General features: G+C 45.8%; 1 protein-coding gene across 4 annotated transcripts in view; it reads right to left on the bottom strand.

Annotated features, from left to right (window-relative positions):
• Positions 1–25,731, bottom strand: part of LOC124017361 (FERM domain-containing protein 4A-like) — a 90,729-nt gene that overhangs the window by 16,700 nt on the left and 48,298 nt on the right. For all 4 annotated transcript variants that reach the window (XM_046332616.1, XM_046332619.1, XM_046332618.1 and 1 more), the window contains exons 10-14: positions 17,719–17,795; positions 16,403–16,544; positions 16,043–16,184; positions 10,155–10,288; positions 9,873–9,995 (exon numbers count right to left, since the gene is read on the bottom strand). In XM_046332616.1, the coding sequence (XP_046188572.1) occupies positions 9,873–9,995; positions 10,155–10,288; positions 16,043–16,184; positions 16,403–16,544; positions 17,719–17,795 (618 nt within the window). The remainder of the gene's footprint in view (positions 1–9,872; positions 9,996–10,154; positions 10,289–16,042; positions 16,185–16,402; positions 16,545–17,718; positions 17,796–25,731) is intronic.

The raw sequence follows: 25,731 nt of genomic DNA, 5'->3' as shown, positions 1-25,731 counted from the left end.
CTAAAACACCCCCAACTCTCCCTAACTCTCCCACTCACCTCCATACCTCGCCCAGCCTTGGCTAGCTTCCTCATACCCCAGTTCTCCCAAAAATCACCCACCCACCGCCATCCTCCTCACTATCTCCTATGAGACCCCATGGTCGCCCCCAAGTACCCCTACCCATAACACACAGCCCTCTACCCATAATACACAGCCCCCGACCCATAACACACAGCCCCTACCCATAACACACAGCCCCCTACCCATAACACACAGCCCCTTACCCATAACACACAGCCCCTTACCCATAACAAACCAGCCCCCTACCCATAAGAAACCAGCCCCTACCAGAACACACATCCCCCTACCAGAACACACATCCCCCTACCCAAAACAACCCCCTACCCATACCACACATCCCCTACCATAATACACATCCACCTACCCATAACACACATCCCCCTTCCCATAACACATATCCCCCTACACATAACATACATCCCCCTACCATAACACACATCCCCCTACCATAACACACATCCCCCTACCCATAACACCCTCCCCCTACCAAAACACACATCCCCTACCATAATACACATCCCCCTACCCATAACACACATCCGCCTATCATAACACACATCCCCCTACCCATAACACACATCCCCCTACCCATAACACACATCCCCCTACCATAACACACATCCCCTACCATAATGCACATCCCCCTACCATAACACACATCCCCCTACCCATAACACACATATCCCTACCCATAACGCACATCCCCCTACCATAACACACATCCCTCTACCCATAACACACATCCCCCTACCCATAACACACATCCCCATACCATAACACACATCCCCTACCCATAACACACATCCCCCTACCCATAACACACATCCCCTACCATAACACACTGCCCTTACCCATAACACACCCCCTACCCATAACACACATCCCCCTACCATAACACACATCCACCTACCCATAACACACATCCCCCTACCCATAACGCACATCCCCTACCATAACACACATACCTCTACCCATAACACATCCCCTACCATAACACACATCCCCCTACCATAACACACATCCCTTATCCATAACACACCCCCTACCCATAACACACATCCCCCTACCATAACACACCCCCTACCCATAACCCACATCCCCCTACCATAACACACCCCCTACCCATAACACACAGCCCTTACCCATAACACACATCCCCTACCATAACACACATCCCCTACCATAACACACATCCCCCTACCATAACACAAATCCCCTACCATAACACACAGCCCTTACCCATAACACATATCCCCCTACACATAACATACATCCCCTACCATAACACACATCCCCCTACCATAACACACATCCCCCTACCCATAACACCCTCCCCTAACAAAACACACATCCCCTACCATAATACACATCCCCCTACCCATAACACACATCCGCCTACCATAACACACATCCCCCTACCATAACACACATCCCCTACCCATAACACACATCCCCCTACCCTAACACATCCCCTACCCTAACACACAGCCCCTTACCCATAACACACCCCCTACCCATAACACACATCCCCTACCCATAACACACATCCCCCTACCATAACGCACATCCCCTACCATAACACACATCCCCCTACCCATAACACACATCCCCTACCATAACACACCCCCTACCCGTAACACACATCCCCCTACCATAACACACCCCCTACCCATAACACACAGCCCTTACCCATAACACACCCCCTACCCATAACACACATCCCCCTACCATAACACACATCCCCTACCCATAACACACATCCCCCTACCATAACACACATCCCCCTACCCATAACACACATCCCTCTACCCATAACACACATCCCCCTACCATAACACACATCCCCTACCATAACACACAGCCCTTATCCATAACACACCCCCTACCCATAACACACATCCACCTACCATAACACACATCCCCCTACCCATAACACACATCCCCCTACCCATAACACACATCCCCCTACCATAACACACATCCCCTACCATAACACACATCCCCTACCCATAACACACAGCCCTTACCCATAACACACATCCCCCTACCATAACACACATCCCCTACCATAACACACATCCCCTACCATAACACAAATCCCCCTACCATAACACACATCCCCCTACCATAACACACATCCCCCTACCCATAACACACATCCCTCTACCCATAACACACATCCCCTACCATAACACACATCCCCCTACCATAACACACAGCCCTTATCCATAACACACCCCCTACCCATAACACACATCCACCTACCATAACACACATCCCCCTACACATAACACACATCCCCTACCCATAACACACATCCCCTACCCATAACACACATCCCCCTACCATAACACACATCCCCCTACCCATAACACACAGCCCTTACCCATAACACACATCCCCCTACCATAACACACATCCCCTACCATAACACAAATCCCCTACCATAACACACATCCCTTACCCATAACACACATCCCCCTACCCATAATACACATCCCCCTACCATAACACACATCCCCCTATCCATAAAACACATCCCCCTACCGTAACACCCCCTACCCATAACACACATCCCCCTACCCATAACACACATCCCCCTACCATAACACACATCACCCCACCCATAACACACATCCCCCACCCATAACACACATCCCTCTACCCATAACACACATCCCCTACCCATAACACACATCCCCCTACCCATAACACACATCCCCCTACCCATAACACACATCCCCCTACCCATAACACACATCCCCCTACCCATAACACACATCCCCTACCATAACACACACCCCCCACCCTTAACACACAACACCCTACCCATAACGCACATCCCCCTACCATAACACACATCCCTCTACCCATAACACACATCCCCCTACCCATAACCCCCCTACCATAACACACATCCCCTACCATAACACACATCCCGCTACCCATAACACGCATCCCTCTACCCATAACACACATCCCTCTACCCGTAACACACATCCCTCTACCCATAACACACATCCCCTACCATAACACACATCCCCCTACCATAACACACATCCCTCTACCATAACACACATCCCTCTACCCATAACACACATCCCTCTACCCGTAACACACATCCCTCTACCCATAACACACATCCCCCTACCATAACACACATCCCTCTACCCATAACACACATCCCTCTACCCATAACACACATCCCTCTACCCATAACACACATCACCCTACCATAACACACATCCCTCTACCCATAACACACGTCCCTCTACCATAACACACATCCCTCTACCATAACACACATCCCTCTACCATAACACACATCCCTCTACCATAACACACATCCCTCTACCCATAACACACATCCCTCTACCCATAACACACATCCCTCTACCATAACACACATCCCTCTACCTATAACACACGTCCCTCTACCATAACACACATCCCTCTACCCATAACACACATCCCTCTACCATAACACACATCCCTCTACCATAACACACATCCCTCTACCCATAACACACATCCCTCTACCCATAACACACATCACCCTACCATAACACACATCCCCCTACCCATAACCCCCCCTACCATAACACACATCCCCTACCATAACACACATCTCCCTACCCATAACACACATCCCTCTACCCATAATCCCTCTCACCCCACCCCCCCTAAGTTTTAGATGCACTATTGTTAAGTGACTGTCCCACTGGATGTCATAAGGTGAATGCACCAATTTGTAAGTCGCTCTGGATAAGAGCGTCTGCTAAATGACTTAAATGTAATGTAAATGTATAACACACATCCCTCTACCCGTAACACACATCCCTCTACCCATAACACACATCCCCCTACCATAACACACATCCCCCTACCATAACACACATCCCTCTACCCATAACACACATCCCTCTACCCATAACACACATCCCTCTACCCATAACACACATCCCCCTACCATAACACACATCCCTCTACCCATAACACACATCCCTCTACCCATAACACACATCCCTCTACCCATAACACACATCACCCTACCATAACACACATCCCTCTACCCATAACACACGTCCCTCTACCATAACACACATCCCTCTACTCATAACACACATCCCTCTACCATAACACACATCCCTCTACCATAACACACATCCCTCTACCCATAACACACATCCCTCTACCATAACACACATCCCTCTACCATAACACACATCCCTCTACCCATAACACACATCCCTCTACCCATAACACACATCACCCTACCATAACACACATCCATCTACCCATAACACACATCCCTCTACCCATAACACACGTCCCTCTACCCATAACACACGTCCCTCTACCATAACACACGTCCCTCTACCCATAACACACGTCCCTCTACCATAACACACATCCCTCTACCATAACACACATCCCTCTACCCATAACACACATCCCTCTACCATAACACACATCCCTCTACCCATAACACACATCCCTCTACCCATAACACACATCCCTCTACCATAACATACATCCCTCTACCCATAACACACATCCCCCTACCCATAACACACATCCCCCTACCCATAACACACATCCCCCTACCATAACACACATCCCCCACCCATAACACACATCCCCCCACCCATAACACACATCCCTCTACCCATAACACACATCCCTCTACCCATAACACACATCCCCCTACCCATAACGCACATCCCCCTACCATAACACACATCCCCCTACCATAACACACATCCCCCTACCATAACACACATCACATCCCCTACCATAACACACCACCCTACCATAACACACATCCCCCCTACCATAACACAAAGCCCTTACCCATAACACACCCCCCCCTACCCATAACACACATCCCCTACCATAACACACATCCTCTACCCATAACACACATCATCCCTCTACCCATAACACACATCCTCTACCCATAACACACATCCCTCTACCCATACACTACCCACACATCCCTCTACCCATAACACACATCCCCTACCCATAACACACATCCCCTACCATAACACACATCCCCCTACCATAACACACATCCCCTACCCATAACACACATCCCCCTACCCATAACACACATCCCCCCTACCCATAACACACATCCCCCTACCCATAACGCACATCCCCTACCATAACACACCACCCTACCATAACACACATCCCCTACCATAACACAAAGCCCTTACCCATAACACACCCCCTACCCATAACACACATCCCCCTATCCCCATAACACACATCCCCTACCATAACACACATCCCCTACCATAACACACATCCCCCTACCCATAAAACACACATCCCCCTACCCATAACGCACATCCCCCTACCATAACACACATCCCCTACCATAACACACATCCCCCTACCATAACACACATCCCCCTACCATAACACACATCCCCTACCATAACACACATCCCCCTACCATAACACACCCCCTACCATAACACACATCCCCTACCATAACACACATCCCTCTACCCGTAACACACATCCCTCTACCCATAACACACATCCCTCTACCCATAACACACATCCCTCTACCCATAACACACATCCCTCTACCCATAACACACATCCCTCTACCCATAAACACACATCCCCTACCCATAACACACATCCCTCTACCCATAACACACATCCCTCTACCCATAACACACATCCCTCTACCCATAACACACATCCCTCTACCCATAACACACATCCCTCTACCCATAACACACATCCCTCTACCCATAACACACATCCCCCTACCATAACACACATCCCTCTACCCATAACACACATCCCCCTACCATAACACACATCCCTCTACCCATAACACACATCCCTCTACCCATAACACACATCCCCCTACCATAACACACATCCCTCTACCCATAACACACATCCCTCTACCCATAACACACATCCCTCTACCCATAACACACATCCCCCTACCATAACACACATCCCTCTACCCATAACACACATCGCTCTACCATAACACACATCCCTCTACCCATAACACACATCCCTCTACCCATAACACACATCCCTCTACCCATAACACACATCCCCCTACCATAACACACATCCCCCCTACCATAACACACATCCCCCTACCATAACACACATCCCCCTACCATAACACACATCCCCCTACCATAACACACATCCCCCTACCATAACACACATCCCTCTACCATAACACACCCCCTACCCATAACACACATCCCCTACCATAACACACATCCCTCTACCCGTAACACACATCCCTCTACCCATAACACACATCCCTCTACCCATAACACACATCCCTCTACCCATAACACACATCCCTCTACCCATAACACACATCCCTCTACCCATAACACACATCCCCCTACCCATAACACACATCCCTCTACCCGTAACACACATCCCTCTACCCATAACACACATCCCTCTACCCATAACACACATCCCTCTACCCATAACACACATCCCTCTACCCATAACACACATCCCTCTACCCATAACACACATCCCCCTACCATAACACACATCCCTCTACCCATAACACACATCCCCCTACCATAACACACATCCCTCTACCCATAACACACATCCCTCTACCCATAACACACATCCCCTACCATAACACACATCCCTCTACCCATAACACACATCCCTCTACCCATAACACACATCCCTCTACCCATAACACACATCCCCCCTACCATAACACACATCCCTCTACCCATAACACACATCGCTCTACCATAACACACATCCCTCTACCCATAACACACATCCCTCTACCCATAACACACATCCCTCTACCCATAACACACATCCCCCTACCATAACACACATCCCTCTACCCATAACACACATCCCTCTACCCATAACACACATCCCTCTACCCATAACACACATCCCTCTACCCATAACACACACATCCCTCTACCATCCCTCTACCCATAACACACATCCCTCTACCCATAACACACATCCCTCTACCCATAACACACATCCCTCTACCCATAACACACATCCCCTACCATAACACACATCCCCCTACCCATAACACACATCCCCCTACCATAACACACATCCCTCTACCCATAACACACATCCCTCTACCCATAACACACATCCATCTACCCATAACACACATCCCTCTACCCATAACACACATCCCCCTACCATAACACACATCCCTCTACCCATAACACACATCGCTCTACCATAACACACATCCCTCTACCCATAACACACATCCCTCTACCATAACACACATCCCTCTACCCATAACACACATCCCTCTACCATAACACACATCCCTCTACCCATAACACACATCCTCTACCCATAACACACATCCCTCTACTCATAACACACATCCCCCTACCATAACACACATCCCTCTACCCATAACACACATCGCTCTACCATAACACACATCCCTCTACCCATAACACACATCCCTCTACCCATAACACACATCCCTCTACCCATAACACACATCCCCCTACCATAACACACATGCCTCTACCCATAACACACATCCCTCTACCCATAACACACATCCCTCTACCCATAACACACATCCCTCTACCCATAACACACATCCCTCTACCCATAACACACATCCCTCTACCCATAACACACATCCCTCTACCATAACACACATCCCTCTACCATAACACACATCCCTCTACCCATAACACACATCCCTGTGTGTATGGTCCATGTGTGGGTGACCTTATGTCCAGGGAAGGGGTTCAGAAAAACACAACAGAACAATATGATCACAGCTCCCAAAGATAAAGAGCTAAATACACTAGGCTTGTTTAACACACACAGGTCAACAAGACTACCTCAGCCTGGAGGAATGCCTTTCACTAAACAATCTCTACATCCCCCCTGCCAGAATAACCTCTCTGTGTGTGTGTTCTGAGGTAACAAGGTTTGACTAGTGTAAAACCTGAGACATCTTCCTGCTAGCCTCGCGGTTTCATAATGCTGTGACCCTGGATTCGTTTCAATGCATACAATCCAAGACATGCGTATGCACACACACACACACACACACACACACACACACACACACACACACACACACACACACACACACACACACACACACACACACACACACACACACACACACACACACACACACACACACACACACACACACACACACACACACACACTTTCTTTTTCTCCCACTATCACACACACACACACACACACACACACACACACACACACACACACACACACACACACACACACACACACACACACACACACACACACACACACACACACACACACACACACACACACACACACACACACACACACACACTTTCTTTTTCTCCCACTATCAACATTTCCTGTGTTACGGAGCAGACAAGCTATTTTTAGTCAGCCCTGAAGCAGTGGAAAATCTACTGAGGTACAAAATATAAGAACAGACAGACAGATTCAGCAATAGAAGAAGAGAAGAAGAGAGAGAAAGAAGGATTGAGGATCAAACCAACTTCAAAGCAGATCCCAAACTTTTCAAAGTGCTGGCTTGGCCACTGCCCCAGTTACTCTTCTGTTTCAACCAATGATTTAAGATCAATTCCCCATCCCCAAGTCTAACCATATAGATGAAGATAAACCATATAGATAAAGATGCACTATGTAGATATCGCTTCCTCCATTTCCTGGTTGCTAAAATTCTAATAGTAATTTCAGTTTATGTTTCAAAACATGCAAGTATATAGTGTAGATAATTACTGTACCTTCTAAACCACTGTGAAATATATTTTCCATAAATATATGAAGCTGGTGTACAAAACGAAAAGTAAAAACTTAAGAACGGGAAGCATAGAAATAGCACACAATGAACAGATTTACCACTTTTTAGACTTGCTTTCAAAGAGAATGACAGATCTATAACTCAAATGTCTATGTGAATTTGGTCGGGTCACCCAAAAAGTTACATATTGCAGCTTTAAATAACCCCAGGTTCATGAAGAAGTTTATCTACACTGGGAGCCAAACAGAACTCCTCCAATTAGCTAGAACTGAATGGAACCACTGGAAACGGTTGGATCAGATGTGGACTTACGACTCTCCGTTAGGCAGGATCTTAAAGGGGCAGTTACGGATTGAGATGTTTCTCTGACCTCTCCTTTAAGCAGGATCTTAAAGGGGCAGTTACGGTTTGAGATGTTTCTCTGACCTCTCCTTTAAGCAGGATCTTAAAGGGGCAGTTACGGTTTGAGATGTTTCTCTGACCTCTCCTTTAAGCAGGATCTTAAAGGGGCAGTTACGGTTTGAGATGTTTCTCTGACCTCTCCTTTAAGCAGGATCTTAAAGGGGCAGTTACGGTTTGAGATGTTTCTCTGACCTCTCCTTTAAGCAGGATCTTAAAGGGGCAGTTACGGTTTGAGATGTTTCTCTGACCTCTCCTTTAAGCAGGATCTTAAAGGGGCAGTTACGGTTTGAGATGTTTCTCTGACCTCTCCTTTAAGCAGGATCTTAAGGGGCAGTTACGGTTTGAGAGATTTCTCTGACTTCTCCTTTAGGCAGGATCTTAAACGGGCAGTTACGGTTTGAGAGATTTCTCTGACCTCTCCTTTAAGCAGGATCTTAAAGGGGCAGTTACGGTTTGAGAGATTTCTCTGACCTCTCCTTTAGGCAGGATATTAAATGGGCAGTTACGGTTTGAGATGTTTCTCTGACCCCTCCTTTAGGCAGGATCTTAAAGGGGCAGCTATGGTTTGAGAGATTTCTCTGACCTCTCCCTTCGGCTGGATCTTGTGTTCGTCCAGCTTGAAGGCAGTGCCAATCTTCCTTCTGACCGTCGGAGGCTCCTCCCCTGGATCCAATGGATACTCCTTAGGCAGCTTCCCTGTCAATTCCTAGAGAGAGAAGGAGAGACGGAGATACAAATAAAGTGAGAGAAAGAAAGCGAGAGACAGAAAGGGTGAGAGAGAGAGAGAAGCAGGAGAGAGGAATACATGTAATTGATCATTACTCATTGAAGTTGGTATGTATGTGTGTTTGTGCACGTGTCTTACCGCCTCTCGGATACAGATGTTCTTGAGTTCCTCTAATCTTTGTTTGAGAGTCTCCTCCAGAGCCTCCTGTCTGGCCCTCAGGGCTGCCAGCATGTCTTTCTTAGCTGTCTGAGAACTGTCCGACTCCTGGGAACCTACACAGACACACACAGAGCAGAGATACAGTCAGAACACACACAGAGCAGAGATACAGTCAGAACACACACAGAGCAGAGATACAGTCAGAACACACACAGAGCAGAGATACAGTCAGAACACACACAGAGCAGAGATACAGTCAGAACACACACAGAGCAGAGATACAGTCAGAACACACACAGAGCAGAGATACAGTCAGAACACACACAGAGCAGAGATACAGTCAGAACACACACAGAGCAGAGATACAGCCAGAACACACACAGAGCAGAGATACAGTCAGAACACACACAGAGCAGAGATACAGTCAGAACACACACAGAGCAGAGATACAGTCAGAACACACACAGAGCAGAGATACAGTCAGAACACACACAGAGCAGAGATACAGTCAGAACACACACAGAGCAGAGATACAGTCAGAACACACACAGAGCAGAGATACAGTCAGAACACACACAGAGCAGAGATACAGCCAGAACACACACAGAGCAGAGATACAGTCAGAACACACACAGAGCAGAGATACAGTCAGAACACACACAGAGCAGAGATACAGTCAGAACACACACAGAGCAGAGATACAGTCAGAACACACACAGAGCAGAGATACAGTCAGAACACACACAGAGCAGAGATACAGTCAGAACACACACAGAGCAGAGATACAGTCAGAACACACACACTCACAGAGCAGAGATACAGTCAGAACACACACACAGAGCAGAGATACAGTCAGAACACACACAGAGCAGAAATACAGTCAGAACACACACAGAGCAGAGATACAGTCAGAACACACACACACAGAGCAGAGATACAGTCAGAACACACACACACAGAGCAGAGATACAGTCAGAACACACACACACACAGAGCAGAGATACAGTCAGAACACACACACACACACAGAGCAGAGATACAATCAGAACACACACACACAGAGCAGAGATACAGTCAGAACACACACACACAGAGCAGAGATACAGTCAGAACACACACAGAGCAGAGATACAGTCAGAACACACACATAGCAGAGATACAGTCAGAACACACACAGAGCAGAAATACAGTCAGAACACACACAGAGCAGAGATACAGTCAGAACACACACACAGAGCAGATACAGTCAGAACACACACAGAGCAGAGATACAGTCAGAACACACACACAGAGTAGAGATACAGTCAGAACACACACACAGAGCAGAGATACAGTCAGAACACACACAGAGCAGAAATACAGTCAGAACACACACAGAGCAGAGATACAGTCAGAACACACACACACAGAGCAGAGATACAGTTAGAACACACACACACACAGAGCAGAGATACAGTCAGAACACAAACACAGAGCAGAGATACAGTCAGAACACACACACACACACAGAGCAGAGATACAATCAGAGCACACACACACAGAGCAGAGATACAGTCAAAACACACACAGAGCAGAGATACAGCCAGAACACACACCGAGCAGAGATACAGTCAGAACACACACAGAGCAGATACAGTCAGAACACACACAGAGCAGAGATACAGTGGCGGACTGCAATAGCATCGAATAGCCCCCGTGATATGCAACTGTTCAGGCAACTGTTCAGGGAAGTCAGGAACCAATACACGCAGTCAGTCAGGAAAGCTAAGGCCAGCTTCTTCAGGCAGAAGTTTGCATCCTGTAGCTCCAACTCCAAAATGTTCTGGGACACTGTGAAGTCCATGGAGAACAAGAGCACCTCCTCCCAGCTGCCCACTGCACTGAGGCTAGGAAACACGGTCTCCACCGATAAATCCATGATTATCGAAAACTTCAATAAGCACTTCTCAACGGCTGGCCATGCCTTCCGCCTGGCTACTCCAACCTCGGCCAACAGCTCCACCCCCCCCGTAGCTCCTCACCCAAGCCTCTCCAGGTTCTCCTTTACCCAAATCCAGATAGCAGATGTTCTGAAAGAGCTGCAAAACCTGGACCCGTACAAATCAGCTGGGCTTGACAATCTGGACCCGCTATTTCTGAAACTATCTGCCGCCATTGTCGCAACCCCTATTACCAGCCTGTTCAACCTCTCTTTCATATCGTCTGAGATCCCCAAGGATTGGAAAGCTGCCGCAGTCATCCCCCTCTTCAAAGGGGAGACACCCTGGACCCAAACTGTTACAGACCTATATCCATCCTGCCCTGCCTATCTAAGGTCTTCGAAAGCCAAGTCAACAAACAGGTCACTGACCATCTCGAATCCCACCGTACCTTCTCCGCTGTGCAATCTGGTTTCCGAGCCGGTCACGGGTGCACCTCAGCCACACTCAAGGTACTAAACGATATCATAACCGCCATCGATAAAAGACAGTACTGTGCAGCCGTCTTCATCGACCTCGCCAAGGCTTTCGACTCTGTCAATCACCATATTCTTATCGGCAGACTCAACAGCCTCGGTTTTTCGGATGACTGCCTTGCCTGGTTCACCAATTACTTTGCAGACAGAGTTCAGTGTGTCAAATCGGAGGGCATGCTGTCCGGTCCTCTGGCAGTCTCTATGGGGGTGCCACAGGGTTCAATTCTCGGGCCGACTCTTTTCTCTGTGTATATATATCAATGATGTTGCTCTTGCTGCGGGCGATTCCCTGATCCACCACTACGCAGACGACACCATTCTATATACTTTCGGCCCGTCATTGGACACTGTGCTATCTAACCTCCAAACGAGCTTCAATGCCATACAGCACTCCTTCCGTGGCCTCCAACTGCTCTTAAACGCGAGTAAAACCAAATGCATGCTTTTCAACCGATCGCTGCCTGCACCCGCATGCCCGACTAGCATCACCACTCTGGATGGTTCCGACCTTGAATATGTGGACATCTATAAGTACCTAGGTGTCTGGCTAGACTGCAAACTCTCCTTCCAGACCCACATCAAACATCTCCAATCGAAAATCAAATCAAGAGTCGGCTTTCTATTCCGCAACAAAGCCTCCTTCACTCACGCTGCCAAGCTTACCCTAGTAAAACTGACTATCCTACCGATCCTCGACTTCGGCGATGTCATCTACAAAATGGCTTCCAACACTCTACTCAGCAAACTGTATGCAGTCTATCACAGTGCCATCCGTTTTGTCACTAAAGCACCTTATACCACCCACCACTGCGACTTGTATGCTCTAGTCGGCTGGCCCTCACTACATATTCGTCGCCAGACCCACTGGCTCCAGGTCATCTACAAGTCCATGCTAGGTAAAGCTCCGCCTTATCTCAGTTCACTGGTCACGATGGCAACACCCATCCGTAGCACGCGCTCCAGCAGGTGTATCTCACTGATCATCCCTAAAGCCAACACATCATTTGGCCGCCTTTCGTTCCAGTACTCTGCTGCCTGTGACTGGAACGAATTGCAAAAATCGCTGAAGTTGGAGACTTTTATCTCCCTCACCAACTTCAAACATCAGCTATCCGAGCAGCTAACCGATCGCTGCAGCTGTACATAGTCTATAGGAAAATAGCCCACCCATTTTCACCTACCTCATTCCCATACTGTTTTTTATACTGTTTTTATTTATTTATTTTTCTGCTCTTTTGCACACCAATATCTCTACCTGTACATGACCATCTGATCATTTATCACTCCAGTGTTAATCTGCAAAACTGTATTATTCGCCTACCTCCTCATGCCTTTTGCACACATTGTATATAGACTGCCCATTTTTTTCTACTGTGTTATTGAGTTGTTAATTGTTTATTCCATGTGTAACTCTGTGTTGTCTGTTCACACTGCTATGCTTTATCTTGGCCAGGTCGCAGTTGCAAATGAGAACTTGTTCTCAACTAGCCTACCTGGTTAAATAAAGGTGAAATAAATAAAATAAAATAAACAGTCAGAACACACACAGAGCAGAGATACAGTCAGAACACACACACACACACACAGAGCAGAGATACAATCAGAACACACACACACATAGCAGAGATACAATCAGAACACACACACACAGAGCAGAGATACAATCAGAACACACACACACACAGAGCAGAGATACAGTCAGAACATACACAGAGCAGAGATACAGTCAGAACACACACACAGAGCAGATACAGCCAGAACACACACAGAGCAGAGATACAGTCAGAACACACACAGAGCAGAGATACAGTCAGAACACACACACACAGAGCAGATACAGCCAGAACACACACAGAGCAGAGATACAGTCAGAACACACACAGAGCAGAGATACAGTCAGAACACACACAGAGCAGAGATACAGTCAGAACACACACAGATAACAGATACTCTTAGAACACGGAACATGGACCAGAGTGTAGAAAACTGTAAGGAACAAGCTTACTATCAAATCAAATTGTATTTGTCTCATGCTCCGAATACTACAGGTATAGATAGACCTTACCGTGAAATGCTCAATTACTTAACCAACAATGAAGTTCAAGAAATAGGGTTAAGAAAATATTTGCTAAATATACTAGGATAAAAAATAAAAAGTAACACAATAAGATTACATAACAATAACGAGGCTATATACAGGGGGTTCCCGTACCGAATCAATGAGCGGGGTTAGTCCAGATCATTTGTATTATAACCTTACTGTGTAGGACTCATACACCCCCTGTACTGTTGATAGACTGATCCAGAATGTCTACACTGCCGAAAACGGTAGAGAGAAAGTGACAGAGACACATTAACATAACATCACTACTCCTATCAGTGACAGTGACATATCAGTGACAGTGACATATCAGTGACATCATTCTATTGCGAGGCAGTGTGTCATTAGATTAACACACACACACACACACACACACACACACACACACACACACACACACACACACACACACACACACACACACACACACACACACACACACACACACACACACACACACACACACACACACACACACACACACACACACACACTGCTCTGAGGGGACGATGTTGAAAGTGAGAAGAGACTGTGTGGCCTTGTAGGAATATGTGAGTGAGTGTGTGTATTAGAGGTAGTCTCTGTCGGGGGGTGAGAGCAGAGATATAAACACTGAATGTGGAGGGTGAGAGAGAAGGGGGTATATGGAGATAGCTGAGATACAACGTCAGGGAGAAAGAGAGAGGCAAATACAAAGAGAACTAAGACAAGAGATGAAGATAGATATCAAACAGGACATTAGAGAGGAAAAAGATGAACTGTGTTGTGGAGACTACTCCTTCTAAACACAGTAATTGATTTCATAAGTTGTCAGCGGTGTCTGGAAATAGCTGACACTGCACACACACACAGTTGGCAGCATATGTGTATCGACCTTTGCTCCCTCACTCAAAACTAGTAGAGTTTTTAGTACAAACATTATTTGAGCTTTCGTGTGTCTTTCACACTTCCACCATGTTGGTGGAAACAGCCTTGGGAAAACATGAGGCTAACAGCATAATGGGCTTCTGTCCTGAAGTTTAAAGGTTGATTCACAGCCCTGCCCTCTCTAACTCTGTTCCCACAGACCCCTGGCCTAGATAGGGGGGTGGAGGGGTGAGTTACCACTGACTCCTCTCACAGATCTCTCTCGAACCACATTAACCCTCACATCCCTCTTTTCTCCCCTTACAGTCCTCTCTTCCCTCTCTCCTCTACCACACTACATTTAGAGGCAGGCGCCTCCACATTATTGGGCGGAGTGAGAGTAGGGCAAGGGTACTGTTGGCCACAGACACGCATGCAAACACAGCCACACGCAGAGAGACTTACCTGAGGAGAGCAGACTGCCAGAGCTGCCGCTGATGATCTTGCCCTTGCTGCCCATGTTGGCCAGTTTAGATGTCTTCAGAGTGCCAGTCTCTGTCAGGTCGATTGCTATCTCACTGAGACTACGAGCCGCATGGATCTTAGACTGGACAAACATAATCAGTCATAATACCCCATGTCTGCTTGTTGCTACTGATTTGGTTATGAACTCCACACACATTCTAGATCCTCAGTCCTTCTAGAACCCCACAGTTATTCTAGAATGGCACACGCATTCCAGAATCCCATACTCATTCTAGAACCTCGTGGCCATTCTAGAACCGTACGGTCATTCTAGAGCCTCACAGTGATTCTATGTGTTACCTTGCTCTGCTTGCGGTCCAGGTAGAACTGGTGTTGGCTGATGGCCATGGCCCAGATAGACTTAATGAGAGCAGGGCAGGCGTACCAGGTGTGGACAGCTATACCACTGTGGCCAAACGTCCTTCTGGTCACCGACGCCCTACAGTAGAGACGGACACAAGGCCTCCTTATACACACTGAATAAACACAGTAAATGAAATAACACACACACAGGAAATGAAATAACACGCACACAGGTACACATGCAACACAGCGACCTATAGCATGGCCAGACGCAAGGCATCCTTATACACACTGAATAAACACACACACAGTAAATGAAATAACACGCACACAGGTACACATGCAACACAGCGACCTATAGCATGGCCAGACGCAAGGCATCCTTATACACACTGAATAAACACACACACAGTAAATGAAATAACACGCACACAGGTACACATGCAACACAGCGACCTATAGCATGGCCAGACGCAAGGCATCCTTGAACACACTTATTCTAGAAAGAGAGAGTATGTATAGTAGTGATGTTTATCATAGCGCACGTTGTCTCTCATGACATGATTTACTCTACACTGTTTAGACAGAAAGACATCTGTGTCTACAGACCCGCTCACACTAACTACGGCCTCCTATAAAACAGCTCTCTCTCTTCTCTCTGCCCTTCTCTCACTCCTTTTCTCCCTTCTTTCTCTCTCCATCTGTAGAGACGCTAAACAAACAAACGAGAGGTGACTTCCTCCTCTAGACAGCAGAGTTCAGTGTGTGTGAGTGACTAGCAGCAGTTCTGTCTGTGCAGGCTCTATTTAAGATCCTCTGAATCTCACTCTAACGCCGAGATAAACTGAAGCGGATATGCCTCTCTCACGGTTTGTCTGTATGTGTGCACAAGCTACTCTGTTCAATCACATGCCCCACTGGGGATCTCTTGCTGCCTCTACTACTCTTTAATATATTGTCGCCAATAACAACAACACCTCTCCAACCCTCATGACCATCTCTGCTCTGTGTTTGTTAAGTCTGCTAACATTTAAACAAAGCAGCTATCAGCATTGACAATGGGGGACAATAAAGACATTATACATTGCATCTATCCAAGCTTCATATATCCTACATACTACATCCTTCACACCTCCAGCAGTAATGAAGTATCATGAACAAAACTAACTAGCATTAGCTATGTGTCATATATATTATATATATTATTACTACACTTTACTACTTCTGTGATACAAATCTATTTACAGTGCTGAAACAAACGTGTGTGCAGGAATGCAAGTACAAACACACACAGAGTTGTGATATAGATTTACCTCCTGGGGTCGTGAACTTCCACTGAGAACTTCTTCTCTCTGAAGTAGAGGTTCTCCAGCTGACGCCATTGGAACACCTGACACACACACACACACACACACACACACACACACACACACACACACACACACACACACACACACACACACACACACACACACACACACACACACACACACACACACACACACACACACACACACACACACACACACACACACACACACACTTTAGAACTGAGAAATGCTCACACACACTTGAAACCGAGATACACACAGACATACACACACAAGCCTCAGAACTAAGAAACACACATCACAGATGGCTCCTTAATTGGGGCGAACGGGCTCATGGTAATGCCTGGAGCAGAATAGGTGGAATGTTATAAAATACATCAAACATGTGTTTAATACCATTCCATTTGCTCCATTCCAGCCATTATTATGAGCCGTCCTCCCCTCAGCAGCCTCCTGTGACACACATACACTCCAAGCTTGAGAATGCAGAAATACACATTCCAGCTTGATATGGTATCCCTGTACTTACTGAGAGTTAAGATTGGTTTTGCAACACCCCAAAAACCGAAAGAAGAGGAGACGAGTGAGGGAGGGAAGAGATGGTAAGAGGGAGGACCGGAGGTAAGGGTCTCAGATCAGATTCAGACCCAGCGGGCTCATCCAGAACTCTTCCCCCGGCTGAATGACCTCACCCCCGAAAGAGAGAGAGAGGGAGGAGGCTTTCTCTCCTCCGCTCCCCTTCTGTCTCTTTCCTTCTTTTCCGTACTTTTTACGAACCATCAGCTTCTTTAAAAAAAAAGCCCCACTGGGCGAGAACGTCTCTTCAATGTGTATGTGTGTGTTTGTGTGTATGTGTGTGTGTGTGTGTGTGTGTAAAATCCTCCCAGGCGCAGGGGAACAGAAAGTTCTGAGTGGACGGGTGTTCACCATCTGTAGGCGAGTGAGCGAGTGCATGTGTGTGAACCAAAGTTTCCTTCTTTCCTGTAGCCAGGCAAAGACCCTCCCCTCCCTCCCCCTGACCCTCCTCTCTCCCTTGGGGAGTACGCTTCCTGCTCTGGGCTCTGTGGCTGGGAGGGTGTGGGGGAGGGAGGGAGGGAGGGTGGAGGCTTACTGTGGCCCAACCAAACTGAGAACTTTTGCTTTGTTAAGTCAGCCAGTCCCCTCTTCTCACACACACACACACACACACACACACACACACACACACACACACACACACACACACACACACACACACACACACACACACACACACACACACACACACACACACACACACACACACACACACACACACAAGGTCTGAGTCTGTTTCTCGTTACACAGAAAGAGAGCAGAGTCACAGCAGTTACTGTTACAGTGGAGACACTACTAGCAGCTGGGACACATACACATCAACAATGGTGGTGGTAGAAATGTGAAGGCAGTGAGATGCTTTAAGAAACGGTAAAAACACAAACTCTGTACCAACAGGAGAAAACTAAGTTAACTGGCAGGATGAGGGAGGACAGGACAGACTAGAGAGGAGGGAAGAGAAGACGAGGGGGCACGGCCCAGGAATTTTAACAGCCTGGAAAAACAATGTAGAGAGGGGAATAAGAGGCGAGGGGGATAAGATGGAGCATATAAACACAGCATATGGACTGTGTGTGTGTGTGTGTGTGTGTGTGTGTGTGTGTGTGTGTGTGTGTGTGTGTGTGTGTGTGTGTGTGTGTGTGTGTGTGTGTGTGTGTGTGTGTGTGTGTGTGTGTGTGTGTGTGTGTGTGTGTGTGTGTGTGTGTGAGCATGCATGCATGCATGTGTGAGAATCAGTGCAGTTATGATCACACTCGGCGTACTGTACACTCAATGGAGTATGAAGACTTAATGTGGCATGGTGCTAAAAATAGGAGTCAGATGAGGAGAGTGGATGTGTGATTCCAGACAGGGAGCGTGTGTAACAGCTTTCCATCACCAGAGCATTTGACACACACATGCTTCCTCAAAACTAGGTTGTACGGTGGGCCCCATCTTGTCAACTCAACACTGTAGCATTGGCATCATATGTATGAGACCGCAATACATCCCAGTACAACTAGTGTGATCAGGTTTGTTGCTGAGCAGGGACAAACGCTTGCACACCATGTGTGTTTAAAAGACTAGGGTCGGCCATCCAATGGCTGAGACCATCGCTTTCATCTTCCCTCAGATCAGACTTTAGTAATCATAGTCAATGAGCCATAGAACATTACTGCAAACCACAGTCACATTTTACAGGAAGGCTACTTCAAAATGTACATGTTCAGCACAATATAATGAGGAATTAAACCAGTTTCAATATTCAAGAAGCTCTGTCCAAACTAACAACTGACAGGAGTTCTATAAGTGGTGTGTATTTAGTAACAGCTTTAGAGAAACTGAGAATAAATCTCAACAATAATATCAGATACAGACATGGTGACACTGCCTTTCTACACAGCACTGAGAATGGCAAAGGGTGTGTCCACTGTTAGGCCAGTGTGTGTGTTCGTGTGTGTGTGTGTTCGTGTGTGACTACAAGGAAAAGGTCATGCCTGAGAAAGCTTAAAGTGGACACCCATGGTATTGTATAAAGAATATAATGGTGTATAACTGGTCAGTAATGTTGGAGTATAGCCAAGGTCTATTCTAGTACAGGGCAGAGCTGTACCTGGAGACAGTAGCAGTCAGTTAGGACTAGAAGCATGTCTGGGGACTAGGGTCTAGAGGGGACCCACTTACCATCACTGGTTCCCCCCTTTTCCCTGTTTCTCTATCTGTTTCTCAGTTCCTCTCTCAGAAAGTTGGAGGGCGGTGAGTTAGGGGGGCGATAAATGTTTCCAGACTGTTCTTTAGTCACTATGGAGACAGGCCTACTGCTTCCTGTTGTTTTTGTTTTTGTTTTGGTCGTAGTTTTTTCAATGTGTTTATGTTAGAAGGTGTGAGGTTAGGAAGGGTGTTTACAAACCAAGGCAAACTCCTCACTCATTACTCATCACTGTACCATACCTTCATATGACTGTCTGATCCGGCAACACACTAGTTAGCAGAGATATGGGCTCAATATCTGTCAAGAAAATCTCAATCCAATTCATTTCAACTATAATCTCCACCTGGCACAGCCAGACGAGGACTGGCCACCCCACATAGCCTGGTTCCTCGCTAGGTTTCTTCCTAGGTTTTGGCCTTTCTAGGGAGTTTTTCCTAGCCACCGTGCTTCTACACCTGTATTGCTTGCTGTTTGGGGTTTTAGGCTGGGTTTCTGTACAGCACTTTGAGATATCAGCTAATGTACGAAGGGCTATATAAATACATTTGATTTGAGTTGATTTCCTCAGTCAAAAGGACACTCCTCTCACTACTGGAGCTTCACACAGTTACTTAACCACCAGCAGCTGCTTCAGTCACTCTCAAACCCTAATCTCTGGATAAGTGACTCAGAACTCACTAACAAGGCATTTTTCCCGGCTGTGGTTGAGCTGTAACTTCCTACCGGTGTGTGTGTGTGTGTGTGTGTGTGTGTGTGTGTGTGTGTGTGTGTGTGTGTGTGTGTGTGTGTGTGTGTGTGTGTGTGTGTGTGTGTGTGTGTGTGTGTGTGTGTGTGTGTGTGTGTGTGTGTGTGTGTGTGTGTGTGTGTGTCTTAGGGGTAAAGTATTTAAACAACCCCAAATAAACAGTCAGAAGGCCACCTCAAAGCGGTGGTCTAGTCACTCCAGGTTGTCCCCTAGTAAAACACAACCTATTCCTGATGTGAAACTGAAAACAAAAACAGCCTAATCTAAAACACTGAAAACCTAGTTTGACATAATGATAGTGGCCTTGTCAGGTAACCAGTAATGCACAGCCTCTATACACAGTTTTTCACAGGGTCTCAACCTAAATGGAAATTCACACCAGAGTTATTAAAGACATTAATAGCCATCTGTAAAGTGCCATCCCTCTCTCTATGTTTTCAGAGCGCTCTGTGTGTAGATAACATTAGTGTGGTGATGAGAAGCCAGAACATGAAGTCCTGAACCTCCCTTCATTCTACCTCCCCTCAGAACACAATCACTCTATTGTAGTACGGACCTGTTTCTACTGGGCATGGCCCACTGCCTTTTATTGTGTGTGTGTGTGTATATATATATCTACAAATGGTGAAATATGGGGAGACAACATCCTGCCAATAATGAAAGATCCAAGAGCGCCCCTCCCAGCAAACCGGGAACATTACCAGAACATTAGCTAAGATTCCCATTAAGTTCTAGATAGGATTATATCTAACATTAGGATGATAACATCCCAATAATATTTGTATTTTTTTTGTTTTTATGTTTTAAATGAAATATCCTTAGAATGTTCTCCTACCATTCACTAAAATGTTGTAACAACCACCAAAGAACATTCCCAAAATGTTCTCATTAGGATTCCAGGTAAGGTAATAACACAATGTACCAGTAATGTTTTCCCAACAAATCAAAATTGGTTATGTGAAAGTTCCCTGAACGTTTGTTAGATTGTGGTAAATGTTCTCATTAAACAGAAACTCTCCAGTCATGCTGATAATTATACTATGTTTGTATAAAACATTTGCCTGATATTGCAATAATTTTCCCATACCACAATTTGTTTCATTAGATTGTGGGAACAGTTTGGTGGGAACATTGTGGGGACATCACAAAATATATTTTCCCAAAACACACAAAAAAATGTCAATTTCTATGCATGATTATACAATGTTTTATGTTAGGTTGCACAGGACATTCCCTTAATGTTATAAGAATGTTGACAGAACAACCGATCTAAGTTCTTTAAAGGTATTTCCAGTCAGTTTTTAAGACGTTCATAACATATTTGTTTTATGTTCAACATAATATTTCATTGATGTTCATTCAATATACATTTGACCTAGTCTTAGAGGTCCTCAGAAAATGTCAATAACACTACTTCTTATTACACTGCTCACTTAACCCAGAAGTCAGCCTCCCTTAACCCAGAAGTCAGCCTCCCTTAACCCAGAAGTCAGCCTCCCTTAACCCAGAAGTCAGCCTCACTTAACCCAGAAGTCAGCCGCACTAATGTGTCAGGGGAAACACCATTCGACTGATGAATGAGGTCAGCTTGCAGGTGCCCGGCCCTGCCACAAGGAGTAGCTAGAGCATGATTAGCCAAGGAAGCCCCCAGAGCAAACTGTGTGCCGTCCTATGGGGCTCCCGGTCACGGCCGGCTGTAACACAGACTGGCTGTAACACAGACTGGCTGTAACACACAGACTGTAACACACACTGCGATGCAGTGCTTATGGACGCTGCACTACTCAGGAGCACTTCAATAACCTTTCTGACTGGATTTTTAAATAGGGACGAAATAAAAACTTCCTCTCTTTTAGTAGAGTATATCTGAGCCTCATGGTTAAAGAATATGTGGGATTGAACCTGCAATCTTCAGCCAGATCATTAACCCTAAATAATTAAGACACACAAATGACTCGAGGGAGCCAGAGATCAAGATAGTCTAACCAGAAGAAAAGAAAAGTTCCACCCGCTGCTGCAGATTCTGCTGTTACGCTCCTGCTGTTATACTCCTGATAGGCTACACCAGGGGTCGGCAACCTTTTCCATTTTGAGTGCCAACTTATCTTACCATTTCTACAGATCTGCGTGCTGTCCTGAAGTTTGCTCTAGCAAACTTGCAACATTGCATACAACATTCTGGGCCCTAAGAGTTTCCAGCTCCAGTAAACTCTGGACAGACATAGCTGTAGGCTATTTGCGCAAGGGATAAGTAGTAATCAGGTAGGCCTGGTTTCCACCGGATCAGAGCACCACATTTGTTCTCTCCTTTCATGCTGAGTGGTTATCAAAAGAGAGCTGGAAAGATTGACAATAGTTCCTCAACGTAGCCTATTTGAACATTTTCAGTGGATGTAAAAACAGACCTTGTTAACTTGCTGATGAGGTGAAGACAAAATGACTCCGAGAAGTTCCACAGTGGTGATGAGTTAAGACAATCAGAAATACTATCAGATCCCCAAATGGGCACATTAATAGGCCTACATTTGCACTCAGGCCAGGTAGCCTAGGCCTATTTCTATGTATAATCAGGGGTGTCCTTACTCAACATTGCCAGGCGTGCTACAAACAAACTCCTAAATGGAGTGAAATAAACGATAACGTGTTCCTCACAAGTGTAGCCTAGGTTGTGTGGCGCGCAAACAAGGTGTCCACTCCTACAACAAAGACACAGCAAGGACACAGCAGTCCCCTGGTGGTGGAGAGGGTTAATGATCTGTCTGCAAAGCTGAAGAGTGCAGGTTCAATCCCACAAGTTCTTTAACCATGTTTCTTTTGAAAAACAAAAACAGTGACATTGAAGCTCAGATATAATCTACTAAAAGAGGGGATGTCTTTATTTCGTCCAGTCAAAAATGCAGAATTTAGACTAACTGTAAAAACAACAACCAACGTGTAAAAATGGACTGTTCAACAAACAAAAAAAAATGCACCTGATTTAATTCCTGCTTTGAGATGCTTGATATGGTCCCCCCCTGTCTTGTTTTTCATGATCTGAAAACCAAAGGTGATCCTAGATCAGCACTCAGAGTCTTGCATACCTTCTAAATATGGGCCCAGAAGTACACAGCTTATAAAGAGGATGAGGAAGTGATGGTGAATAACCCAGTTACCAGTATTTCCCTGGGTTAGTTATGTCTAAGAATGCTAAAATGGAAGCATAGTAGTCCTTATTGACTATAGTGCCATGGCTATACACTGAAAACTATATACTGAAAATTATATACTGAAAACTACATACTGAAAACTATATACTGAAACCAATGGATGCGCGAGAGCTTCCCCAGTGGTCCAGAAGATAAAAGATTTGGCTTTGGAACCGAATATTGCAGTTCCAAACCCTGCATGTGCAGGTTGTCAACATATAAAGTGTCACAATATGTGTTGTATGATTAAATGCTGATCAAATGTCATATGAATGAAACTGTTAACATGTAAGATCTTAATGACAAAAACATTTTAGACTGTTAATTGAGTCTTCATTTCTATACTGCACAGACCCTTTTAAGCGCAGGTGGTTCCGCACTAGGACGGACCCCATTTAGTTGTCTGGTCCATTGTTTGGTCAATAGGCTGTTGGTCCACCGAGATGTTTTCAGTCAAGCAGACGCAAATATACAGTACCAGTCAAAAGTTTGGAAACATAGGCAGAGTTGCAAAGAAAAAGCCCTATCTCAGACTGGCCAATAAAAATAAAAGATTAAGATGGGCAAAAGAACAGTCACTGGACAGAGGAACTCTGCCTAGAAGGCCAGCATCCCAGAGTTGCCTCTTCACTGTTGATATTGAGACTGGTCTTTTGCGGGTACTATTTAATGAACTGCCAGTTGAGGACTTGTGACGCGTCTGTTTCTCAAACTAGACACTCTAATGTACTTGTCCTCTTGCTCAGTTGTGCACCGGGGCCTCACACTCCTCTTTCATTTCTGGTTAGAGTCAGTTTGCGCTGTTCTGTGAAGGGAGTAGTACACAGCATTGTACGAGATCTTCAGTTTCTTAGCAATTTCTCACATGGAATATCCTTCATTTCTCAGAACAAGAATAGACTGACGAGTTTCAGAAGAAAGTTATTTATTTCTGGTCATTTTGAGTCTATATTCGAACCCACAAATGCTGATGCTCCAGATACTCAACTAGTCTAAGGAAGGCCAGGATTATTGCTTCTTTATTCAGAATAACAGTTTTCAGCTAACATAATTGTAATAATTGGTTTTCTAATGATCATTTAGCCTTTTAAAATTATTAACTTGAATTAGCTAACACAACGTGCCATTGGAACACAGGAGTGACGGTTGCTGATAATGGGCCTCTGTACGCCTATGTAGATATTCCATTAAAAAAATCATCAATTTCCAGATACAATAGTCATTTACAACATTAACAATGTCTTCACTGTATTTCTGATCAATTTGATGTTATTTTAATGGACACATTTTTGCTTTTC

Source organism: Oncorhynchus gorbuscha, unplaced genomic scaffold, assembly GCF_021184085.1.
Source record: "Oncorhynchus gorbuscha isolate QuinsamMale2020 ecotype Even-year unplaced genomic scaffold, OgorEven_v1.0 Un_scaffold_2:::fragment_8:::debris, whole genome shotgun sequence".
Taxonomy (NCBI): domain Eukaryota; kingdom Metazoa; phylum Chordata; class Actinopteri; order Salmoniformes; family Salmonidae; genus Oncorhynchus; species Oncorhynchus gorbuscha.
This window is presented reverse-complemented; position numbering and strand designations above follow the sequence as displayed.